The following is an 18,985-nucleotide window of genomic DNA, read 5'->3' on the forward strand; positions in this document are numbered from 1 at the left end:
CTGCAGCTGTGGCCGTTCCGCCTGCACAGCCCTGTAGTTTGGTTTCTGCAAGTGGACGCTCAGCTATACGTCAACGGCGTCCGATCACAGATCTGGCGGTACCTCCTCGTGAAAAGGGAGTTGCCCGCCGATCTCATTTCCCAGCTCGACCTTCCGCCGCCGGGTGAACACCCTTACGATGACTTGAAGGACGCCTTCTTCAAGTTTTTCGGCGCAAACCTTCTCCGCCCTGCATCCCACACGGTACAACAAGCTTCGGCTCTAGACGACGATCCACGTGCGAGCACCCGTCCGACGGCTCCTGCTCAGCCCTGCTTGCCAGCTGTGGTGCCTGCCTTGGGACCACCACCAGAAGAGGTATCTCTCGCCACGTGCCCCACCTCTTCGGAAAGTAACCCGACCTGGGCTGCGGCGCAGGTCGGGTTACCAAACTACAGGGCTGTATCAGGCGGCACCTACTACCCCGCCGGCTGGGGCGACGCGCTTCACACGCTCGGACATCTGTACGTTGGTTGATGTTCAGGCCATCCTCGAGCCCACTGCCACCACTACTAGTTTATCTGAAGACTGCTTTACGACCATCTCGTCGACGCTTACTGGGTGACTTTTCATGTCTGCTGCCCCTGTCCTCGCCTTCCCCTTTCTGCCTCCCTCGCCCGTTGCGAAGCAGCCAGGCTCGACCGCCTGAGCTTTGTTCTCCAGCCTGACTGCCTTCCCGGACTACCGACCTGAACTCACCGGCCTTTCGTTTCCAGTTTACATTTTTTTCTTTTGTTCCACCCTCTCCTCTCGTGTTTTATGTCCCTTTCGCACAAACCGGACGTTCGTGCTGGGTGGGGGCCTCTGTAGCGCCACCGCTTCGGCACGCGGAAGACGACGAAGCGGTGGGCACGCGCAGGAGAACGCCGGCTCGCGCAGCAGAGAACGCTCTGGACTTCGGCCTCGCCGGACGCTGCCGCTGCTGCTCTGTCGCTATCTCTTCTAAGGCAGCCTCAAATAAACGTGGCCGTGGTCGCCTCCTGGGCGACCTCAACACTGGCCTCCACAATTTGCATATTCGTAACAATGTTTACAGCTCCAAAAAAAAGTAAACGCTTTTCACTACCCTTAGACAACATTACCTGCAATGTGGATGCAATGTGCAGTAGTTCATCTTGAACAAAAAAGGTTAAAAGCACATTTATAAGAATCAAATTTATTTAAGAATCAAAACCCTCTATGTTAACTGCTTGCTAACACTGACCAGAAGCAGATTTTGCACACACAATGCAAGTAAATGGAATCAGACAAGCTTTTTTTTTTAAATGTGAAGAAATGAGAAGTTGTCTTACTGAAAAGCATTTTATTTCACTTGCACTGAAGCTGCTGAAACCAGCATTTGGACCCAAAGGCAAGATCATTTGTTACTACTAAGAATGGCAAAATGATCACAGATCCAAGTGAATATTTACAGCTGCAAGAGCATCAACCACCCAACCGGGGTAGTCACTTTTTGGATAAAATGTCTTCATAAAGGCCTTCACAAAGCTGACAAAGGTTCCAGCCTTGATGTTGTCTCGGATGCTCTTCATAAGCCTCATCTTAAAAAGAAAAAAAAGAGTTTTCTCAGCTCACTCCATAATGCATCAGGTGTGGACACTTTTTTGAGGTGACAAAAATTGCAGGGTGTAGGCCAAGAATGAATTTCTGCACTAAAAAGTTCCCGCAGTGATGTGTACCAGGGGTAAGCAAAAGACTGACAGATATTGAATCGCCCATCATCCTCCTGCTAAAATTTACAACTTAGCTTAAGAAGCACCAGAGTTATCAGCGATTAAGAATGATCCTCTGCCTTTTCCCTCTCAACTCATACACTGAAGTGAGCCAGACAAAAATACAGATAACAGGCCGGGACCACGCTCCACCCACGAATGCATCACACAGCTGCTGTTCACTTTTTTTTTTTTGTTGCTCGCTCTCCCGCCATGGCAAACATTAGAGTCGAGAGTGGAAAAGAGTCATGCACCACGGTCTCCAGCCAGTCGTGCACTCTGCTTCCTTCATCTACTAATGTCGCTGCGGTTTTAGGCAAGACAGTGAGAGATTCTCGCAGCTGATGTCACGCAAGCTTCTATGACGCCGCGAGGCAGGATTTTGTGTGACCAGCGCCAGACTTTGTCGCGAGGCATGGGAATGGAAATTATTAAAAATTATTTGCAAATTATTAGCTCACTGTCTTGTATACAGCATGAACGCTCAATAGCCTTTACTCTACATAATGCATATACTTTTATAGCCACTTACAAACCGCTGCAGGCACCCTTTAAGGTCTGTTCACATTTTGTAATTGTCACTGATAAAATACAAGGCCACAAGTTAAACACCTGAAACCTGAAGTTTAAACTTTTACTACTCACGGCTATCAAACATCTAATTACTAATAATTACTAATTTTGGACTTGGCACTTTGCTTATTCTTGCATTTAAAGAAGTTGGGACACCAAATGTTTTGTGGTGTTTTGTTTTTTGGAATAGTGCGTTAGACATTGGTATACATCTTGAATCTGCCTTTGCCTGCTAATAATTTATAAATTAATTTTTTCCTCAAGTTGTTTCGGTATCGATTTCAACAGCCAAATGATCCCCATGATGTCACAGACAAGCTGAGACAGTGTTGAGATGCTATGAGGTGTATAATAACTACCATAATATTGCTGCTTTGTGGCTTTAATTTACTCCAACTATTACTCCAGCCTTCTCCAAGAGCCATAATGACAAGAAATGAACAAAGACCTAATACAACATGATTCTGATATGCCTCACATGACCTTAATGTACTCTCAACTTATCTGCGACAGCATAGCCGCCATTCAGCTGTTGAAACCAAAAACGAAATAACCTGAGAGAAAAACAATTACAAATTATTTACTTGGCTTAGGTGAATTCCACGGGGCAATCCATCTTCACTGTCTTGTGCATTGTTCCAAGAAAAGAACACTACAACACAACAAAAATTTGTGGCCTCTACTCATTTAACAATGCAGATGCTTCAAAGCTGTGCAATAAAGTCATTCTTCACAACTGAATCTTAACCATGCATAGCTGCACCCACATGATGCTACAGGCAGTAGTGCAATGTAAGCTGTTGTAATGATCACTCTCTAGTTCCCCTGAGTGAAGCACAAGTAAATGAGAGCACAAACACAAATGGATACTGCATGGGCTCAAGACACAAGTAACTAGTGTAAGAAACAGGTTCCTAAATGTGAAAGAAGCTGACTCATTGGTAAGGAAGTTATGTTGCTTATATGGTAGCTGAAAACACAAAACTTAGCCTTTTGCAGAACACCTTGAAATGCACGCAAAGTAATAAAGCAAAATAAAATAATGAAAAGGGTGCTACCTGGAAGTTGACATTGTGGATAGACACCAAATGACAGGCAACTGTCTCTTGCTTGACAATGTGGTGCAGGTAAGCTCGTGTGTACTGGCGGCAAGTGGAACATGGACAATCATCTTCGATAGGGCTAAAGTCATTGCAAAATTCAGTGTTCTTCAGGTTTAACTGGCCCCCCATCACCAAAGCACAGCCAAATCTCTGAAAACACAGGTTAAAAAGACATAATAAGGAAGCTTCTCATTTTAAAGTGCTAAATAACATTTTGCTCTCCTCTAACATGCCAGTTTTTCAACCCACTGCATCTATTTGAACCCTGGAGCAGTTATGTGTTTTCAATGTACCGTATAAACGCGTGTAAGGGCCGCACTTTTTTTTCCAGATTCGGGAGCCAATTTTCGGGGTGCGGCCCATACACGCGATTTAGAAAAAAAAAAAAAATTTAAAGCAAAAACACAGCAATCAGGGAATGAACGGCATTTATTCTGGTGCACGCTCATCCCAAAAAAGCCGCGCAGCATGTCCGCTGTCAACGCGTAGCCGTTGTTCGCATTTCCATCACTAGCAGAGCAGTTCGGGGAAACACACGGCTCGCCTCGGAAAGCGCGTTTTTTGCAGCTTGTGTTTCTCAATGCACCCTTTTGATTGCACGGTCATCGGACGCACTTCTCGGCCACGTCGAGTTCCCTGCCCGCCGCACGCTTGCCGCGTTCGAGAGCTAACTCCCAGCCGTGTAGCTGATAAGGTGCTTACTAAGCGGCAGCACGCGAAAGCCACAACTACGGCGAACGCGCTAATCCGCCATAAAAGGCTGGAGCTGGCGATACCAAGGGAGTGACACTCTCATAGAGCCAATGGGGACGTTTTTTTCGAAGGCGATGGTGGCGGCACCTGGGAGAGGCGGTAAACGCATCAAAAATCCAATATGGCGGCGCGCGTTTAGGCGGCTGGTTGTGGCCGGTTGCTCGCGCTACATTGCACTGTACCTGGTGCTGGCGGCCGCTAGCTCGATCCAAGCTTTGTAAATAGTGGTGATTAACTGATCCCGCGCTGCATTCACGCTTGATTTCCTAAGTACTTACGGAATCTGCTCACTCGCTTTTGTATTTCGATGTGTCTGTTGATGTAGCATGGTGTATGGTTGCGAGCGGCGCGACTGCTTAGCAGCTGCGCTCGATCGAGAACGAAAAGCGTAAATGGTTTTTGTACAAAGAACAATTTATTAAAAGAACATCAGCAGTGACAATCGATGTCCAAAAAATGATTTTAAGTATGAGTGACATTGCAGTATCAGTAACAGGCATCCTAAAAATCAAAATAAAAAAAACGCCATTATGTAAACCTAGAAGACATGAGCGCACAGAGAATATATAGGGGATAAAAAAAGGTATCAAGGTACAGTATACATAATAAAATGCTACATGACTGAATATACGTTTGTACGCGACTTTGTAAGAGATTTAGGTAAATAGCAGAGAAGTAAAACATCTGACCTGTATTGAAACGCATCAGTATGTGGCTATGAATAAACACACGCAGAGAAAGGCAGAAAAAATTTTCAACCTTTGACTCGTGTAAAAGAAATCACAGTGCGTTGGGCTAGGGACAACATAATATGCTGCAGTGCTAGTTCTTAGTATAAAGACTCCAAGAAAAGCTCACTGTGTGACTCGACATGACGCCAATGACGCTGCTGCAGTGCGAATGTCGCCGACGTCGCCGTTTTCGCTTGCGCGGCTGACCGTGCGTCGTCTGCTTGTCGTCTGCTGCCGCGTTACCCGCGTCGTCATCTTCGCAACTAATTTCTTTGATGTCTTATTTTTAATACCTATGGCTGGTTATAATTTAGTTCATAAGCATGTTTTTATTATTGATAGTGGTCGAAAAATTTCACTTTTATTAGGCTTAACTGCAGCCCCGTTTACCGCCGATACCAGGATAGCTGCAATCGTTTCGACCGGGGCGCCACCCTCGGCGCGGACGCGCAACTTGCAACATGCCACAGCCCTGGCGATACTGATGCTGATTAGATAGCGGGAAGTCGCGGGGAAGGGGGGGGGGGGGGGAGAAAAAAAATTGACAATGATGATGGCTGCGGCCTCGGGCGCCATCCATGGACGGTTTTTGGAAGCTCTTGTGCGCGTGCTTGGCCTCCGCGATCAAGCGCTCCGCGATCGTGCGCACCGTAGTTCGCAGCCGGAGCCGATCGCGGAGGCCACGGCGCGTGCATTTAGAAGGCTATTCCCGCCTGGGTCATGGAAAGTTCGGGTGCGGCCCTTACACGGATTTATTTTTTTTTAAACATTGCCTTCGGGCAAACGGGGTGCGGCCCATACACGGGTGCGGCCCTTACACGCGTTTATACGGTATATGCTTAAACAAGAACTCAATTGCTAGGGCTTCCAGCAACATGCTTTGAGCTAGCACGTTAGTGTAAAATCTGTGCAAGAGGCTGAACACATGAAGACCAAGTTCAAAGCCCCAGTGGGACAGTATAGTATGCTGTCTAAGAGCTGCACAACGATTACATATACGGTAGAGTTGAAGCAGAGCAAAGACATCGGAACTACCCTGCACTCCAAGTTCCTCTTCTTGATCTGCTCTGCATACAAGACGTAATCTGTGCTGGGTGCAAATAACACCACAATGAAACCTGACATCTTATGTGACAAAACTTCTGCAGCATGTAAATGTAAATGCATTGTCTCGTTATTAACAACTGCTAAACATAAAAAGTTCATAAATAATTATCACCAATATCAAGTGTAAAGTAAACACTGTAATTTACTCACGCAATGAACCCACCCCAAATTCTGCCATTGAGAATATACTTTTTTTTTAACCTTGAATAAAAATGGGCACTTGACAATCAGGGCCGGTGTTCAGCATGTTTGCTTTACCTTGCCACCATGAGCTGGTGCCATCGGTTATCAAAAAATCACAAGATCACGCAGTGATACAGCAAACACCTTTTGAAGCGAATGATGCTGAACACCGGTGACACAAATGTGGGTGATGTAAAGATGCAACTTGATGACCGCGTGCTTTTGTTGATGACGGTGGACAGATGGATGGGCGTACAGACAAATGATATAAAAATTTGACCCTTACAACAAAATCTGTCAAAACTTTTGTTGCGGAAGCAACACTACGCTAGGTGTGAGCGATTTTGCGGAGCCCCGGAGAGCCCCAACTGCGCATGCGCGAGGAGCGAGTGTGAGACAGTTACTGAGTAATTTCCTTTCCTCAAATACAATTTTCATTTTCTTCATTGCGGCCCCTCTTTCTCTTTCTTCTTTCACTCCCACTTCCTCCCTCCCTGTACGGTGTGGTTGAAGTTTCCACCGAGATGACAGAGAATTACTGCGCCATTTCCTTTCCTCAAAAAGCATTGCGTTCAAAGGGCAAGGCATTGCGCCGAACGGGTGGTGGCGTTCCGTGGACTCCCTGGCAGCGCAACAACACGCTGTCGCATTCCACTCCTAAAGGCAAAGCTTAAGCATCATTAGTTACCAGTTAATTAGTGTTTGGTCATTAATAAATAATTAGCCATTATCAGTAATTCATCATTACTTAGTAATTTGCATTAAATTATGTGTGAGCCGCCGCGGTGGCTCAGCGGTTATGGTGCTCGGCTGCTGACCCGAAAGACGCGGGTTCGATCCCGGCCGTGGCGGCTGGAATTTCTTTGGAGGAGAAATTCTAGAGGCCCGTGTACTGTGCGATGTCAGTGCACGTTAAAGAACCCCAGGTGGTCGAAATTTCTGGAGCCCTCCACTACGGCGTCTCTCATAGCCTTAGTCGCTTTGGGACGTTAAACCCCATAAACTAAACTAAACTAAACTTAAATTATGTGTGACGTCATCAGTGCAGCAGAGGCAGTCAAAGTGGTGCGGAAACGCTTTCGCCTCTACGCACTTTAGACAAAGTGCCCCCTAAGATGCCACCGCCGCTGCGATCGCCGTGCCGTTGCTTCCACAATTCTACTCAGGATGGCCATTGGTCAAACCACAGCCAATTTTTTTTCCCCCCACATAATGAGTCCCCCCCCCCCCCCCAATTTCATGTCAACTTATATGGAAAAAAGGAAAAAAAGTGGGTTCATTATGTGAGCAAATATGGTAATACATGTCAAGTAATAAAGAATCAGCATAAAATTTTTCACAGAAATAGTAATGATAAAATGCCACGTACCGCTGTCCTCGTAGGAAAAACACAGTCAAACATGTCACACCCCAGTGCACTGCAGACAACGAGGTCAACAGCAAAGCTAAGCAGGGAGAGAAAAAAAGTCCTTCAGAAAGCAAACTCTACACAAGTGCTAAGTAGAGCTAAAGATTAGAGAAAACCACAACCATCCAGCCCACTACCACAACCTTTATAATTTGTGCAGCAAGCCCAAAAAATTGTTTTGTACTTGTCATGAGCTAAACAGTGCTCAAATTTTGCACGAAGAGTTAAAACAGTGCCCTTCTAGAGCTACCATGAGTGGTTTTCCTTAAGAATTTTTACAATGCACTCTTATGGATGCAAGTACCTATTTTGGGCTACAGTATATACAGTTGCTCTCACAGGTGTATAAAATCAGCTGCCAGATTTCTATGTACTTCTCACCTTCATGACACAACAGTGCATCCAGCAGTATAATGTCACAATATAAGTGTTATGTGTCCTCTATCAAAAATAATTGACAGACTTAGTCAGAAATGCAAAGCCCATCGAGCATGCTTCTGTTGCATGTTTCTTGTTTAGCAGTGTTTCAAATCTCTTGAAAGTAATAATAATTCTTGTCACTTTTCTGGAGCTTACGACTTCCATGTGTGCTACAAGGGCCCTGCTACACAGTTGCATATTTTTGGCAAAGGGTCTACCTGTAATCAAAACTAGTCATAGAAGTTAAGACCAAAATGCAGAATATGATTCCCTTTCATCAATCTCCCCCTGAAAAACCCAAGTTCTTCATGAATAAATACTGTTTGACAGTTCTTTACAAGTACGAAGCTTTGTATTGTACTGTACATGCTAGACAATGAAGGCTGGCTAGTAACAAGGTTTAAAAAATTGGTGCAACTCTGGAGCAAAAATTTTGTGTCCCCATTGTCATGCACAAACGGTAAGCAATTTTTACTTGCACACAAGCCACTAAAACATTTATATCACGTACAGTTCCTTGAGTAAGAAGTTCATACGAGACGCTATCCATTCCGATGAATGACAAGGCATGATATAAATGGCCAGTTATGGTGTTATGTACTCTCATTATATGACTGCTAGAAATAAATACAATGATGCAGTTGGTCTAGAAAGTTGAAAATTTGAAATATAGTGTGAAAATACCAAAGATAAGATGTTGGAGAACGAAAAGCATTATGACACTGTATAGTTGTATGAGCCAATCCCCATGAGGGCTCTTAAAGCATAAAATAGTCTCAGCGATTGTGCCTATAATAATGCTTCATACACTCGTCGCCAACTTCATAAACTCATATTTTTACCAAATCAAAATGAACAGATGATCATTGTAATAAATCATTTTGCCCTGATAATAGTTTTCCAGGGCTTATAGTGTTGCGGTAATAGTAGTTTTACAGTAGTGGTAGTATACATGTTGCAAAAGAAAACCTAACAATGCCATCACTCCAGTATCACACGATCACTTTCTTACACGTGAGAATGCAGCATTGCCATGTTCACCTGCTTGCCAACAGGAATGCACCATATGCGGCCATGTGATTCCCATGTGAAGTGATATGCAGTCTGTGATCTATGGGCCTGAGTGTCTGAGTGGGCCCCTTCAGGGGGCCAGTAGAGCTGAAGGGGTTGTTTTTTTCCGTGGGGGAAGTTGAAAAGCACTGGCAACTTTTTCTTTGTATTTCACTAGCAAGAACTTGAGACAAGTTAAATAAGTGGAAGGCTGGAAGGCCACTCTCCTTCCAGCACCTAAAATGCACCGCTGCATTTTATGAGAGCTCACGTCATCCTACACTTGACCAGCTTTCTGAGCATATGCCGATGTCCTAAATGGAAATTTGTGAATTCTCCAGCAATAACTCTGAAAGATTACAGTCAACAGCAATGGGATATAAAGCGAACCTTGAAGGATTCCATAAAAAAAAAAAAAAAAAACACTAACAGACACAATGCCCTGGTTATGAGAACATAACAGTTAAGTTGCTCAAACTTCTAGCTTCCTATCCTTCTAACCATAAAATGTGGCACTACTGCAATCAAAGCCTCCGTGGTTCATTCTTGTAAGCTACAGATTAAATATCACAGCCAATAGCTGGTAGCCTCCTTGCACACTTTTTCAAGACTAACCGCCCCATTAAACTATACTATCTCTTTCCCTCTTACATCCCCTGTTCTTTTTCCCCCGGTGCAGGGTAGCTAACCAAAACACTCTTCTAACCGACCTCCCCACCTATCCTCTCTTTCCATGACTGTTGTGACACATATTCTGCAGTCAATGATGTCCTTTTCTATTAATTCAATATAATAGTAATCCTAACTGTGCACAAGTCTGCATCTGCAACCTGCTGCAATGTATGTGTACAAGCAAGTGTGCACATGCGTAGCAACATGGCAACTATATGGAACAAATATTTAGTGTGCCTGTGAACCCCCTACCCTTTGATGCCTCTGTGCAGAGTGGATGGGTCCCCGATTCTTTAGTTGAGGCTCTTAAGAGGAAACTGTACTGTCTCCTAGCTGGCATACTGTAAACAAGTCTAATAAATGCCACTTGAGTGGGCACTATTTCTTCTATGTTCAAGCATGGCCTATGATCCCCATGTTTACAATTACGCAGTGGTATATGCTCCCCTAAACCCACCACGGTGGCTCAGTGGCTGCATTGAGGTGAAACGTGAAAATGCCAGTGTGCGATGCGATTTCAGTGTATGTTAAAAAACCCCAGGTGGTCGAAACTAATCTGCAGCCCTTCACTACGGCGTTTCCCATAGCCCACGTGCAGCTTTAGGACACTGAGCTCCACACACCACCACCACCACAAGTACATAAAATATCTCCTGCAACTACAGGACTAAGGTGTCACCTATTAAATTATGACACTGTAAAGTTAACAGGGTGCCTTTTGCACGGCTGCCTCAATAACATATCCATGCGGTCACAAACATTTGTTCACTTAGCTTTCACTAGTAACCTACTACACTTGCCTGCAATTTAAAATCATGGCAGTATGCAATGCTAACCTAAACAGTGATAAGACTACGAATGCAACTGTCCAAAGTGCTGTCACATGCTTCAACGGTATAGCATGGATGAAGATGGTATTACCAAGCTAGCAAAAAATTCATTTCATCCTCAATAAAATGGATAAATTAAAAACTGCCTATATTTCAATCAACGCTCACACTTTCTTCCTACAAAAGCAGTCCAGAGACTTACCCAACACCCATAAGATATCGTGGTTTGTTCTTTGGAAGCAAGTTTGTGCTAATGTCCACCATTGGCCAAAAATCATCTTTGCTCTCTCCTCCACTAAGGCCCCCAATGGCATAGCCTGCAACGTCCCTTTTTAGCAGTTCTACAAGAGGAAACCAAAATATGCATTAGCACGGATGCCTGGCCATAAAAAAAAAAAGCTCTTCACTTCCAGCACAACAGAAAGCTAAATCGTGTTTGAAAAATTAAGCCTCACCCAGAGCACACCGTTCACGCAAAGCAGCATCCAAGCCGCCCTGAACAATTGGAAAAATGTTTTGGGTTGCTGAATTCTTGTGTGCTGCCAAGCATCGATCAAGCCATCTGATTGTCCTGCAAAGGGAATGTAAATAGGAACCTACATCATCCACAACATAATGAGAATACAACATGGAGCAACAACTTTTCAGCATTGCAAAGTGTAAGCGTTTCCTTAAAGTTTAAAGCTTAAAAAAATGTAGAGCCTTCACAAAAAACCCAACCGATGTTGTTTACAGCCATCTTGCAAAGGTATTTTTTATATATATATATTTTTATGATGAAAGAAATGTCACTGACCAAGAAGTTTACGTAGGTAAGGGGGAACAGATTTGATATTTGAAACTGCAGTAAGTGTGTTTTGCTTTCCCTATTTTGAATTGTTCATTTCATTGTGCTTGTAATTTGCGCTGTTATCTGATACATGAATGTCTTGAACATGTGTGATCCTGCTTCAAGGAATATGAAAATTACGCTGTGTGTCCAGAACTACAGATAAGATTTCGTTTGGTCTTATTATTTTGTTTTGCTATAAATTCTGCCCCTTTTTTTTCAATTCATTCACTGGAGAAATGAAACATCCATGCATGTGATATTTCGCTTTTGACTCCTGTCATTGCTGCCTGGTATATAGGGGCTGCAGCCTAGTAAAGCTGTTCACGACAGCTTTTTCTGCAGCTCCTTTGTCACTGTAGTTTTGGAGGAAGAAATAAAGTTGTTGTTGTTATTATTATTTTGCATCAATGCTTTGTGTAGTTATCACTCTCTTAAATACTGATTATCTAGGGTAAGTCTAAATTAGCACGTTCTACATCCCCTTCGAAAATATCTGTTTCATCTGCTCACACTATGTTGCATTGCAAGTGATTCTTTTTCTTTGTTAAAAGGAAATATGCAAAGCCTTAAAAAATGTCATGTCAATGCTGGGTTATGGCCCAGTCTTATGCCCCCAATGAAGCGATGGCTTCAGTTAGGCTGGCTCCTACACTCGTATCAGCCACTGCTCTCACATGCTGCCACCAGAGAAGATTACACATGCTGTTTTGTGAAAATGATCAACACCCTGCAGAATTCATGCAGCGACTTTCTGAACCATGGGCAGGCTCTATCATGACTTCACATTAAGTCTGCATTGTTAGTGTAGTTTTGTGTAATTACAGAGCAAAATGTGCACTGTAACTGAAACACTTGATTGAAATCCTGCAATCCTTGAAAAGAAAAAAGAAACTTGTTTCTGAATCAGTGCAAACAATATATGAAGGCTGAATATCTTTTGCAATGCCTTTCTCTATGACAATGATATAGAGGCTTTCCAGTGGGACAAAAAACTACCAACACACAAGACATGAAGGAAAAAATGTCAGTAAAATGCAGCAAACTTGTGTTGATGTACAGTACTATTGTGGCCGTGCTCCAAATTTCAATAACACAGTTATTGTTCAAAAAAGCACGGACTGCCTCATGCACAATACAGCTGATGCTCGTTACAACGGATCTGGGTAAAATGGACAAGTGGATGTTACGAACATTACGAGTAATTTTGTTTGGTTATCACACATTTTAAATCCTACAAGTTTCAGTTTTAACGGACCAAGTTACAACAGACGATTGATTAGGTTGGACTAAATTATGGTGAAATTTGGTACAGAACATTTTTTTTAACGGACATTTGTGTTCGGTCCCAACTCATCACCAGACAATACTTCACAGTTATACCCTCTTCCCTGTCGCTCTAGGAGCCCCAATAATCAAGACCACCAGTGTTGTGAATTCTGCCATCAAAGTGCTTGAGTTCGCCACCTTCCATAGTAGGGAAATGAAGTGTTTCCTAATCCTGCCACTCTCGGCTCTGACACCTGCACATTAGCTGAGCGTGACTGGCGGACAGAGGTTAATCGAAATCAACACTAGTCATCTCCCACAATGTAACAATAAACACTTATTTACAACTGTCATTCATACAAGGCTGTCGGGAGCAATTATGGCCTACACCACCAACTTGCAAGAAAACTGACGAAAACTAGGCTGCTCCGATGCCAGCGCTGGCCTTCAGGCACCCTAGGGATAACTTAGAATGAAAAGCGAAAACTAAAGAGATGGACGGATGGATGGACAGACGGATGGATGGAAGATAGGAGCGTCCCCTTTTAAACGGGGTGGTGGCAGTTGCCACCATGCTCTATTTTTTCTTTAACGGTATTATAAATCAGTCTATAATTTCGCCAGTTTCTCTAAATACGCTTTTAATCATACACTTCTAACCTTATGTCACCCCTCTGCTTTTAAGCCACCAATATTCCAATCACTTTTTGCTAACTTCCACATGACTCTAAACACTAGGGCCTCAGGCAGAGTGACTGTGCCTGCATTGACATCCGGATGGATACCACCACATTCGAGTATAAGATGTTCCATTGTTTCTACAGATTTACCACACACTGCACATGTGTCATCTTTTTGGTCAAATTTCGTTTTGTAGTTCTGCGTTCTAAGACACCCTGATCTAGTTTCAAAGAGCAGGGCACTGCTTCTTGAGTTATCACAGAACGATTCCTTCCTGATCTGCCTTTTCCAATTTCAATATAGTTCTACTCTGTTTCTTTTCCACAGAATACATCCAGTTTTTACCTCCTGCGTTTTTTACCTGTCGTTTAATGCTCCTTATTTCTCTGTCCTTGTGACTTGCTGGTTAGTTTCCTAAAGTCCTATTCCGTCACTGTGAGCCAACGCTCCTTCTGTGGAAGTGTTTAAAAAGCTTAGCTGCCCACCTGTTATTGTCTAATTTTCTCAGGCATTCTTCATATGATTTGAGCTTTCTGTGTATCGAACGATGCCCAGCCCTTATCCTACAGTACTGCCTTGTTTGTGGTTTTGCTGTGGGCACCCAGTGCTAATCTTCGAACAGATCCCTGATTTATTTTTAATCTCGACTGAACTTCTGCCCTTAGGCATAAAACCGTGTTCCCGAAAGTAAGCCCAGGCACCATTATTCCTTTCCAAATACCTCTCAGCAGTTCGTATTTGTTGTACCCCTATAATGTCCTCATGGCATCTCTTCGCCCTTTTGTCCTAACAGTCTGTTCGTGCTTTTCCATGTACACCTATCCTTCATTTACCCATACCCCGAAGACATCTGTACTGCCACTCTGTATCTGATGGTCTTGTATTGTAAGAAACTGATCAGATGAATCGTTGAAAATCATCAGACCAGACTTAACTGTACTAAAAGTGAAGCCTAGAGCATCTCCTTTGTCTCCACAAGAGTTAACCAGAGTCTGCAAATCTTCCTGGCTATCTGCTAACAGTACAATATTGTCCGTATGCAGAAAACCAAGGAGCGGCTGCCCTACAACCTTTTTGCCTAATCTGTAGGACAGACTATAACCAAGATTACTACCTTGTAGCCGTCTTTCCTTATTTATCCTATAAAGCATGAACAGCAGCGGTGATAGAGGACAACCTTGCCTTAATCCTTTGCGTACCTCGTCAGCTGTCACACTTCTTATCTCTTTCTATGTATCTCCAGCTTAGAAGACCGCAGTGCCATCTGCAGGTCACATGTCGCAGAACATCATCACCCAGTTTTTTTGAAGTGATAAATTTACTTTCATTAAGTTTTGTTACAAAATATTTGCTTTTGTTAAAGAGATCTTGCATGAACTCATTCAACACATCGAGACAATCAATGGATTCTAGGGCACCAAGATAACTGTTCTGCCAATTGTCTGCTATTATGCACTAGTACGTATAAGTATGTGATTTTTCATTCTAGGTACAAGACAACTAACAATTCAATTACACTTACTCTAGGCAGCTCGTTAATACAACTAGTCTTGTCTTTCAAATACTTGGCAGTTATTTTTGATTGCAATTTACATTGAAAAGAACAAATTAACAACATATGCAAAAAATTAGCTTTTGGATGCCACATGCTCACTAAGGCAAGATATTATTTTCCGTACGATGTATTACGCTCCCTATACTACACTTTCTGTCATTAACATATCAGTTACTGTTGTGAATCTTCGGGCCAAACATATACAAACTACTTGTCACGTTTATTTCGTCTCCAAAAAGAGGCACTGAACACGATAAGATATGATTCAGATAACCCTAGGAGCAACATTTTTTATGCTAATCATGTACTATCGTTCCCATCCTTGCACAACTATAAAATCTCGCTCTTGATAAACAACACAATAAACACTAGCTTTCCCCTTCCGTTAAGCCCTTTTTGCTCTACCTACCCGTAATACAAGACAAGCATCCACTTGTAAATTTAACCTTCCAAAATGTAGCAATGTATCAGGTGAACGCCGGATAGAGTTCAATGGAGCAAAAATATGGAACGGATTGCTGATCGAGGTAAAAGTAGCCAGAAATTTTAAAATGACTTGTAAACTGCATTACAAGTCTAATCAAATTTTGCCTAAAACTCTTGTTTTGTGAATTCCTGACACCTCCTTGGTGTTTAGTTTTGGCATGTTTTTCTTTGTATTCTATGTATTCTTTTCTTATTTTTGTATTTTTTTTGTATTCTTCTTGCAGTCTCCTATCTTATTCTTGGTTTTTTGCTGCTTGTTTTTTGTAAATCTGCATTTAAGTCTTCTGCGCTTTGAGGCTGAACTGCAAGTAATTTTTGTATTGGAGCGGCCACTAGCCTTTGTAGCTATCGGTACAGAGTATGGATTAGGTTGGACTGAAATGAACTATCGCAAGAAAATGAAGCATGTGTGGGAACACATAAAAACATGCAAGTTTTGATTAAGAGAAGTCAAATAATAGTACAAACAAGAAGCAAACCTGGTTTATCCTCAATCAACCAAAATATGCCTATTTTCATTTGTACTGTCCCATTTGTGTTTAATCTGTCCATAATGATGTGCACATCCACATAAAAACAATTTATAATAGGTATATTAGACAACTGTGATCACGATGAAAATTCTTCAACCAATTTCTGTGAGCAATGAAGAATTGAATGCTATCCATGGGTGGTTACACACTCTCTCTGATGGTGATGATGATGATGATATATGGCTGTACCCTTTGTATTGGGTGAGCACAGGATTGCGCCCGAGCTAGCCGGGAGAAATTAAGGAAAGGAAAAAGGCTGAAGAAAAAAGGAGGGGAAAATTTAGAACTGAGAATTGGGGGGCGGGCTGAAGTGGGGAGTTCATAGGCTTTTAACGGCTCCTTTCAGTTTTGCCTTTCAAGTCTCATTGCCACACAGTTCAAATATCTGAAATTGACTCAATAAGCACTTGTAATTTCAAATAATGACTATTTCATTTCATGATTTAAAGAGAAGAGTATCTAATCTGATACCGAAAATTTTGAAATATTAGTACACTTCGCGTTCTATTCAGCCAAAGTATAAGAAGAAAGCCTGAAAACATTTTTTTTCTATATTTCTCTTCAAATCAGACACTTCACTTTAATAGGTTAAATTACCAATAGCAAACTGCCTACTGTAATTTAATTTATTCTCATGGCAGTGGATTAGGTCGGGCATGAAACTCCCATTACTACTTGACAATATTATTACCTAAACTTAAGTAAACAGACTGTTGGTTCAGGCCAGAAAATCCTCCTGGTAGCAAGTAATATGGAACACAAATACATGACTATAATTAGGGGCTGGATTTTTTGGTCTTTATTTCTGGAAAACTCGGCAGACTTTTTTCGGTTTTTATTTCAGAACCAAGTATTCGTTTTTTTTTTTTTTGGCATATGAATTATTCACTTCTTTTCCCTGATACAGTGAGGCATCTCAGTATGGTAAAAACTCATTAATTTGTTTATCTCAGCCTCTTTGCCAGCTCGAGCATTTGATTTAGAAATATTTAGTGCATGAACGGTCGCATTAAAAGCTATGTTTGTTCAAGGATATATTATCGCCTTTATCTAACATAAAGGTAATGAAATGAGTCAACTGTCACACTAGGTCAAGCAAGAGGCCAATGGGGCATGGCATGGTCTACGTGTTGATTGCAGTGATGGAACTGTTGCTTGGTAGTCACGGTAGCCACAAAATGACACTTTTTTATGACATTTATGCGTGATTTCGCGTCAGTATCCTCATATGCAGTGAACAGCACTGCGCTAGCATACGGTGCTTGGTAAGGAGGTAAGTGGAGCCTCTCAGTATGAAGAGACATGCACGGTTGCAGAGCAACGCCTCAAAATGCACGACTGCGCTGCTTAGTCCAAAGGTACTACCATCTCACCAAGCCCCTGGCTGGTGTACATGATTAATTTCCTCCTTTGAGGGTAATTCCTACTTAGTACCAAGCTATCTGTGGCTTCCATGCCATGAATACTGAACTTTTATGGTTAAAACCAAATTTCGAAAATTGAACTGGGCATACATATTTCACTTTGAACCGAAAAGTCCAACCCCTAACTATAATGAAAAGGTACACAGAAAAGACATATCAGTGTGCTGTACACAAGAGAGGCTTTATGCCAGAATTTTCGCAATGCTCATTTTATGAGAGATTTCCGGAATCTCACAAAAATTACACCAGCATAAACATTTGCAATAGCAGACGTTCACAGTTTTCAATATGGCAGATGCAAGTAATCATCCAAGCTGCAAGCTCTTTGCATGCATTTCGTCAAAGTCATTGTTTTCCCCTACTGAAATGTAGCAAAATATATTGTGCGGCTTGCTTTCAGTAAAGGGCGCAATGATTAGTCAGCACTGAAAATACCAGACATTTGCAGGAAACTACTTGAAGTATCTCATAACACCGCACCTACAACAAACATTTGTAGATATGGAAAGTCTATGTGCTGCAACAAAATGAACTTTGGCAAGCAAGCAGTTGGATACATTTTACAATGCAGCAAATTCTCAATTCTGCAGCCATAAAATCTGGCCCAATAAAATTCTGTAGTACCACTACAGCAGAATAGCAGTCTCTTCTAAGGCAATAATTGGAAAATAAAATTGAAAAGAACCTGTGCATGGCTTCTTCAACCCGCGGCCCGGATATCGTGCTGCTGACGACGTCGTCCAGTTGCATCATAATGTCCGCGTGAATTGTGTTCTGTATTTCGGTCGACTTTTCAGGGCTGAGCATGATCTCGCGCTGGTCGTACGGCGACACAAACCTCACGCCCTCCTCTGTAACTTCGCTCAGCTTGACAAGGGAGACCATTTGGAAACCGCCGCTGTCCTTGAATATGGAAGTGCGTGGCAGTGGCACGTTAGAACAATGCAAATGAATATGTTTGCTCGCCAGTCCTGCACAAATCAGCAATGTAGACAGCAAGTATATAGCATAACTTACAGTAAGCAGACCATTTTTCCAATTCATGAATTTGTGAAGACCACCAGCCTTTTGCAAAATGTCTGTTCCCTGCAGAACGAGCACACACACATCTATGGTGAAAATAAATTCAGTATGCATAGTCATGCATTCAATACACTTTTGCCGTACATTACGCCAGTAAATAACGAAAATTTACACAGAACAAAGACTCGGATAGATATTCGTTAAGCGCATTTCTGTGCTGGCTGCACATTTGCTTTATTGACAACTTACGGGTCGCATGCCGAGATGGTAAGTGTTTGCAAGGATCATATTGCACTTCTGCTCCTCAATCTGCTCGGGCACAAGACCTTTGAGTGTGCCCTGTGTGCCCACTGGCATGAATACCGGTGTCTCAACAACTGCATGAGGAAGCGTTAAAATCGAGGCTCTTGCTTTCGTAACGTTGCACTCCGCGACAATTTCAAACTTCAAAGCATGTTTTAAGGGCGCCGCCATATTGTCATTCAGACTTGTGCTTAGCTGGCTTGGCTAGCCATCCTAGCTTGGCTTTCATTATGGCTTCCATCTTGGCTTGTTGAGCGTGTCGTCGGAACAAAAATATTTGTTACAGGTGTTCAATCAGCTT

The 18,985-nt window shown here is 42.6% G+C and overlaps 1 protein-coding gene across 2 annotated transcripts; it reads right to left on the bottom strand.

Moving 5' to 3' along the window:
• Positions 1–1,307: 1,307 nt before the first annotated feature.
• On the bottom strand, positions 1,308–18,863 carry Tgt (tRNA-guanine transglycosylase). Of its 2 annotated transcripts, none has more exons than XM_089582415.1 (8): positions 18,631–18,863; positions 18,376–18,444; positions 18,044–18,261; positions 11,037–11,152; positions 10,784–10,922; positions 7,571–7,646; positions 3,383–3,577; positions 1,308–1,580 (listed from the first exon to the last, which is right to left on the bottom strand). In XM_089582415.1, the coding sequence occupies exons 1-8, from the start codon at positions 18,853–18,855 to the stop codon at positions 1,428–1,430; spliced, it is 1,191 nt and encodes a 396-aa protein (XP_089438541.1). In that variant the 5' UTR covers positions 18,856–18,863; the 3' UTR covers positions 1,308–1,427. The 2 variants fall into 2 exon arrangements, with proteins under 2 accessions (XP_089438541.1, XP_089438542.1); XM_089582416.1 differs by lacking the exon at positions 1,308–1,580 and adding an exon at positions 1,683–2,976.
• Between the last annotated feature and the right edge of the window lie 122 nt (positions 18,864–18,985).

Source organism: Amblyomma mixtum, chromosome 3 (assembly GCF_055824585.1).
Source record: "Amblyomma mixtum isolate Tamu chromosome 3, ASM5582458v1, whole genome shotgun sequence".
NCBI lineage: Eukaryota > Metazoa > Arthropoda > Arachnida > Ixodida > Ixodidae > Amblyomma > Amblyomma mixtum.

Bases quoted from the DNA above. Each gene is read 5' to 3' on its own strand.
- Tgt (XM_089582415.1), bottom strand. From the start codon at position 18,855: ATGGCGGCGCCCTTAAAACATGCTTTGAAGTTTGAAATTGTCGCGGAG. The intron at 7,647-10,783 runs GTAAGTCTCTGG...CTCCCTGCTTAG, and splicing joins CGATATCTTATGGGTGTTGG to CTTTGCTGTTGACCTCGTTG. The intron at 1,581-3,382 runs GTAGCACCCTTT...TTTCTTTTTAAG, and splicing joins TCCACAATGTCAACTTCCAG to ATGAGGCTTATGAAGAGCAT.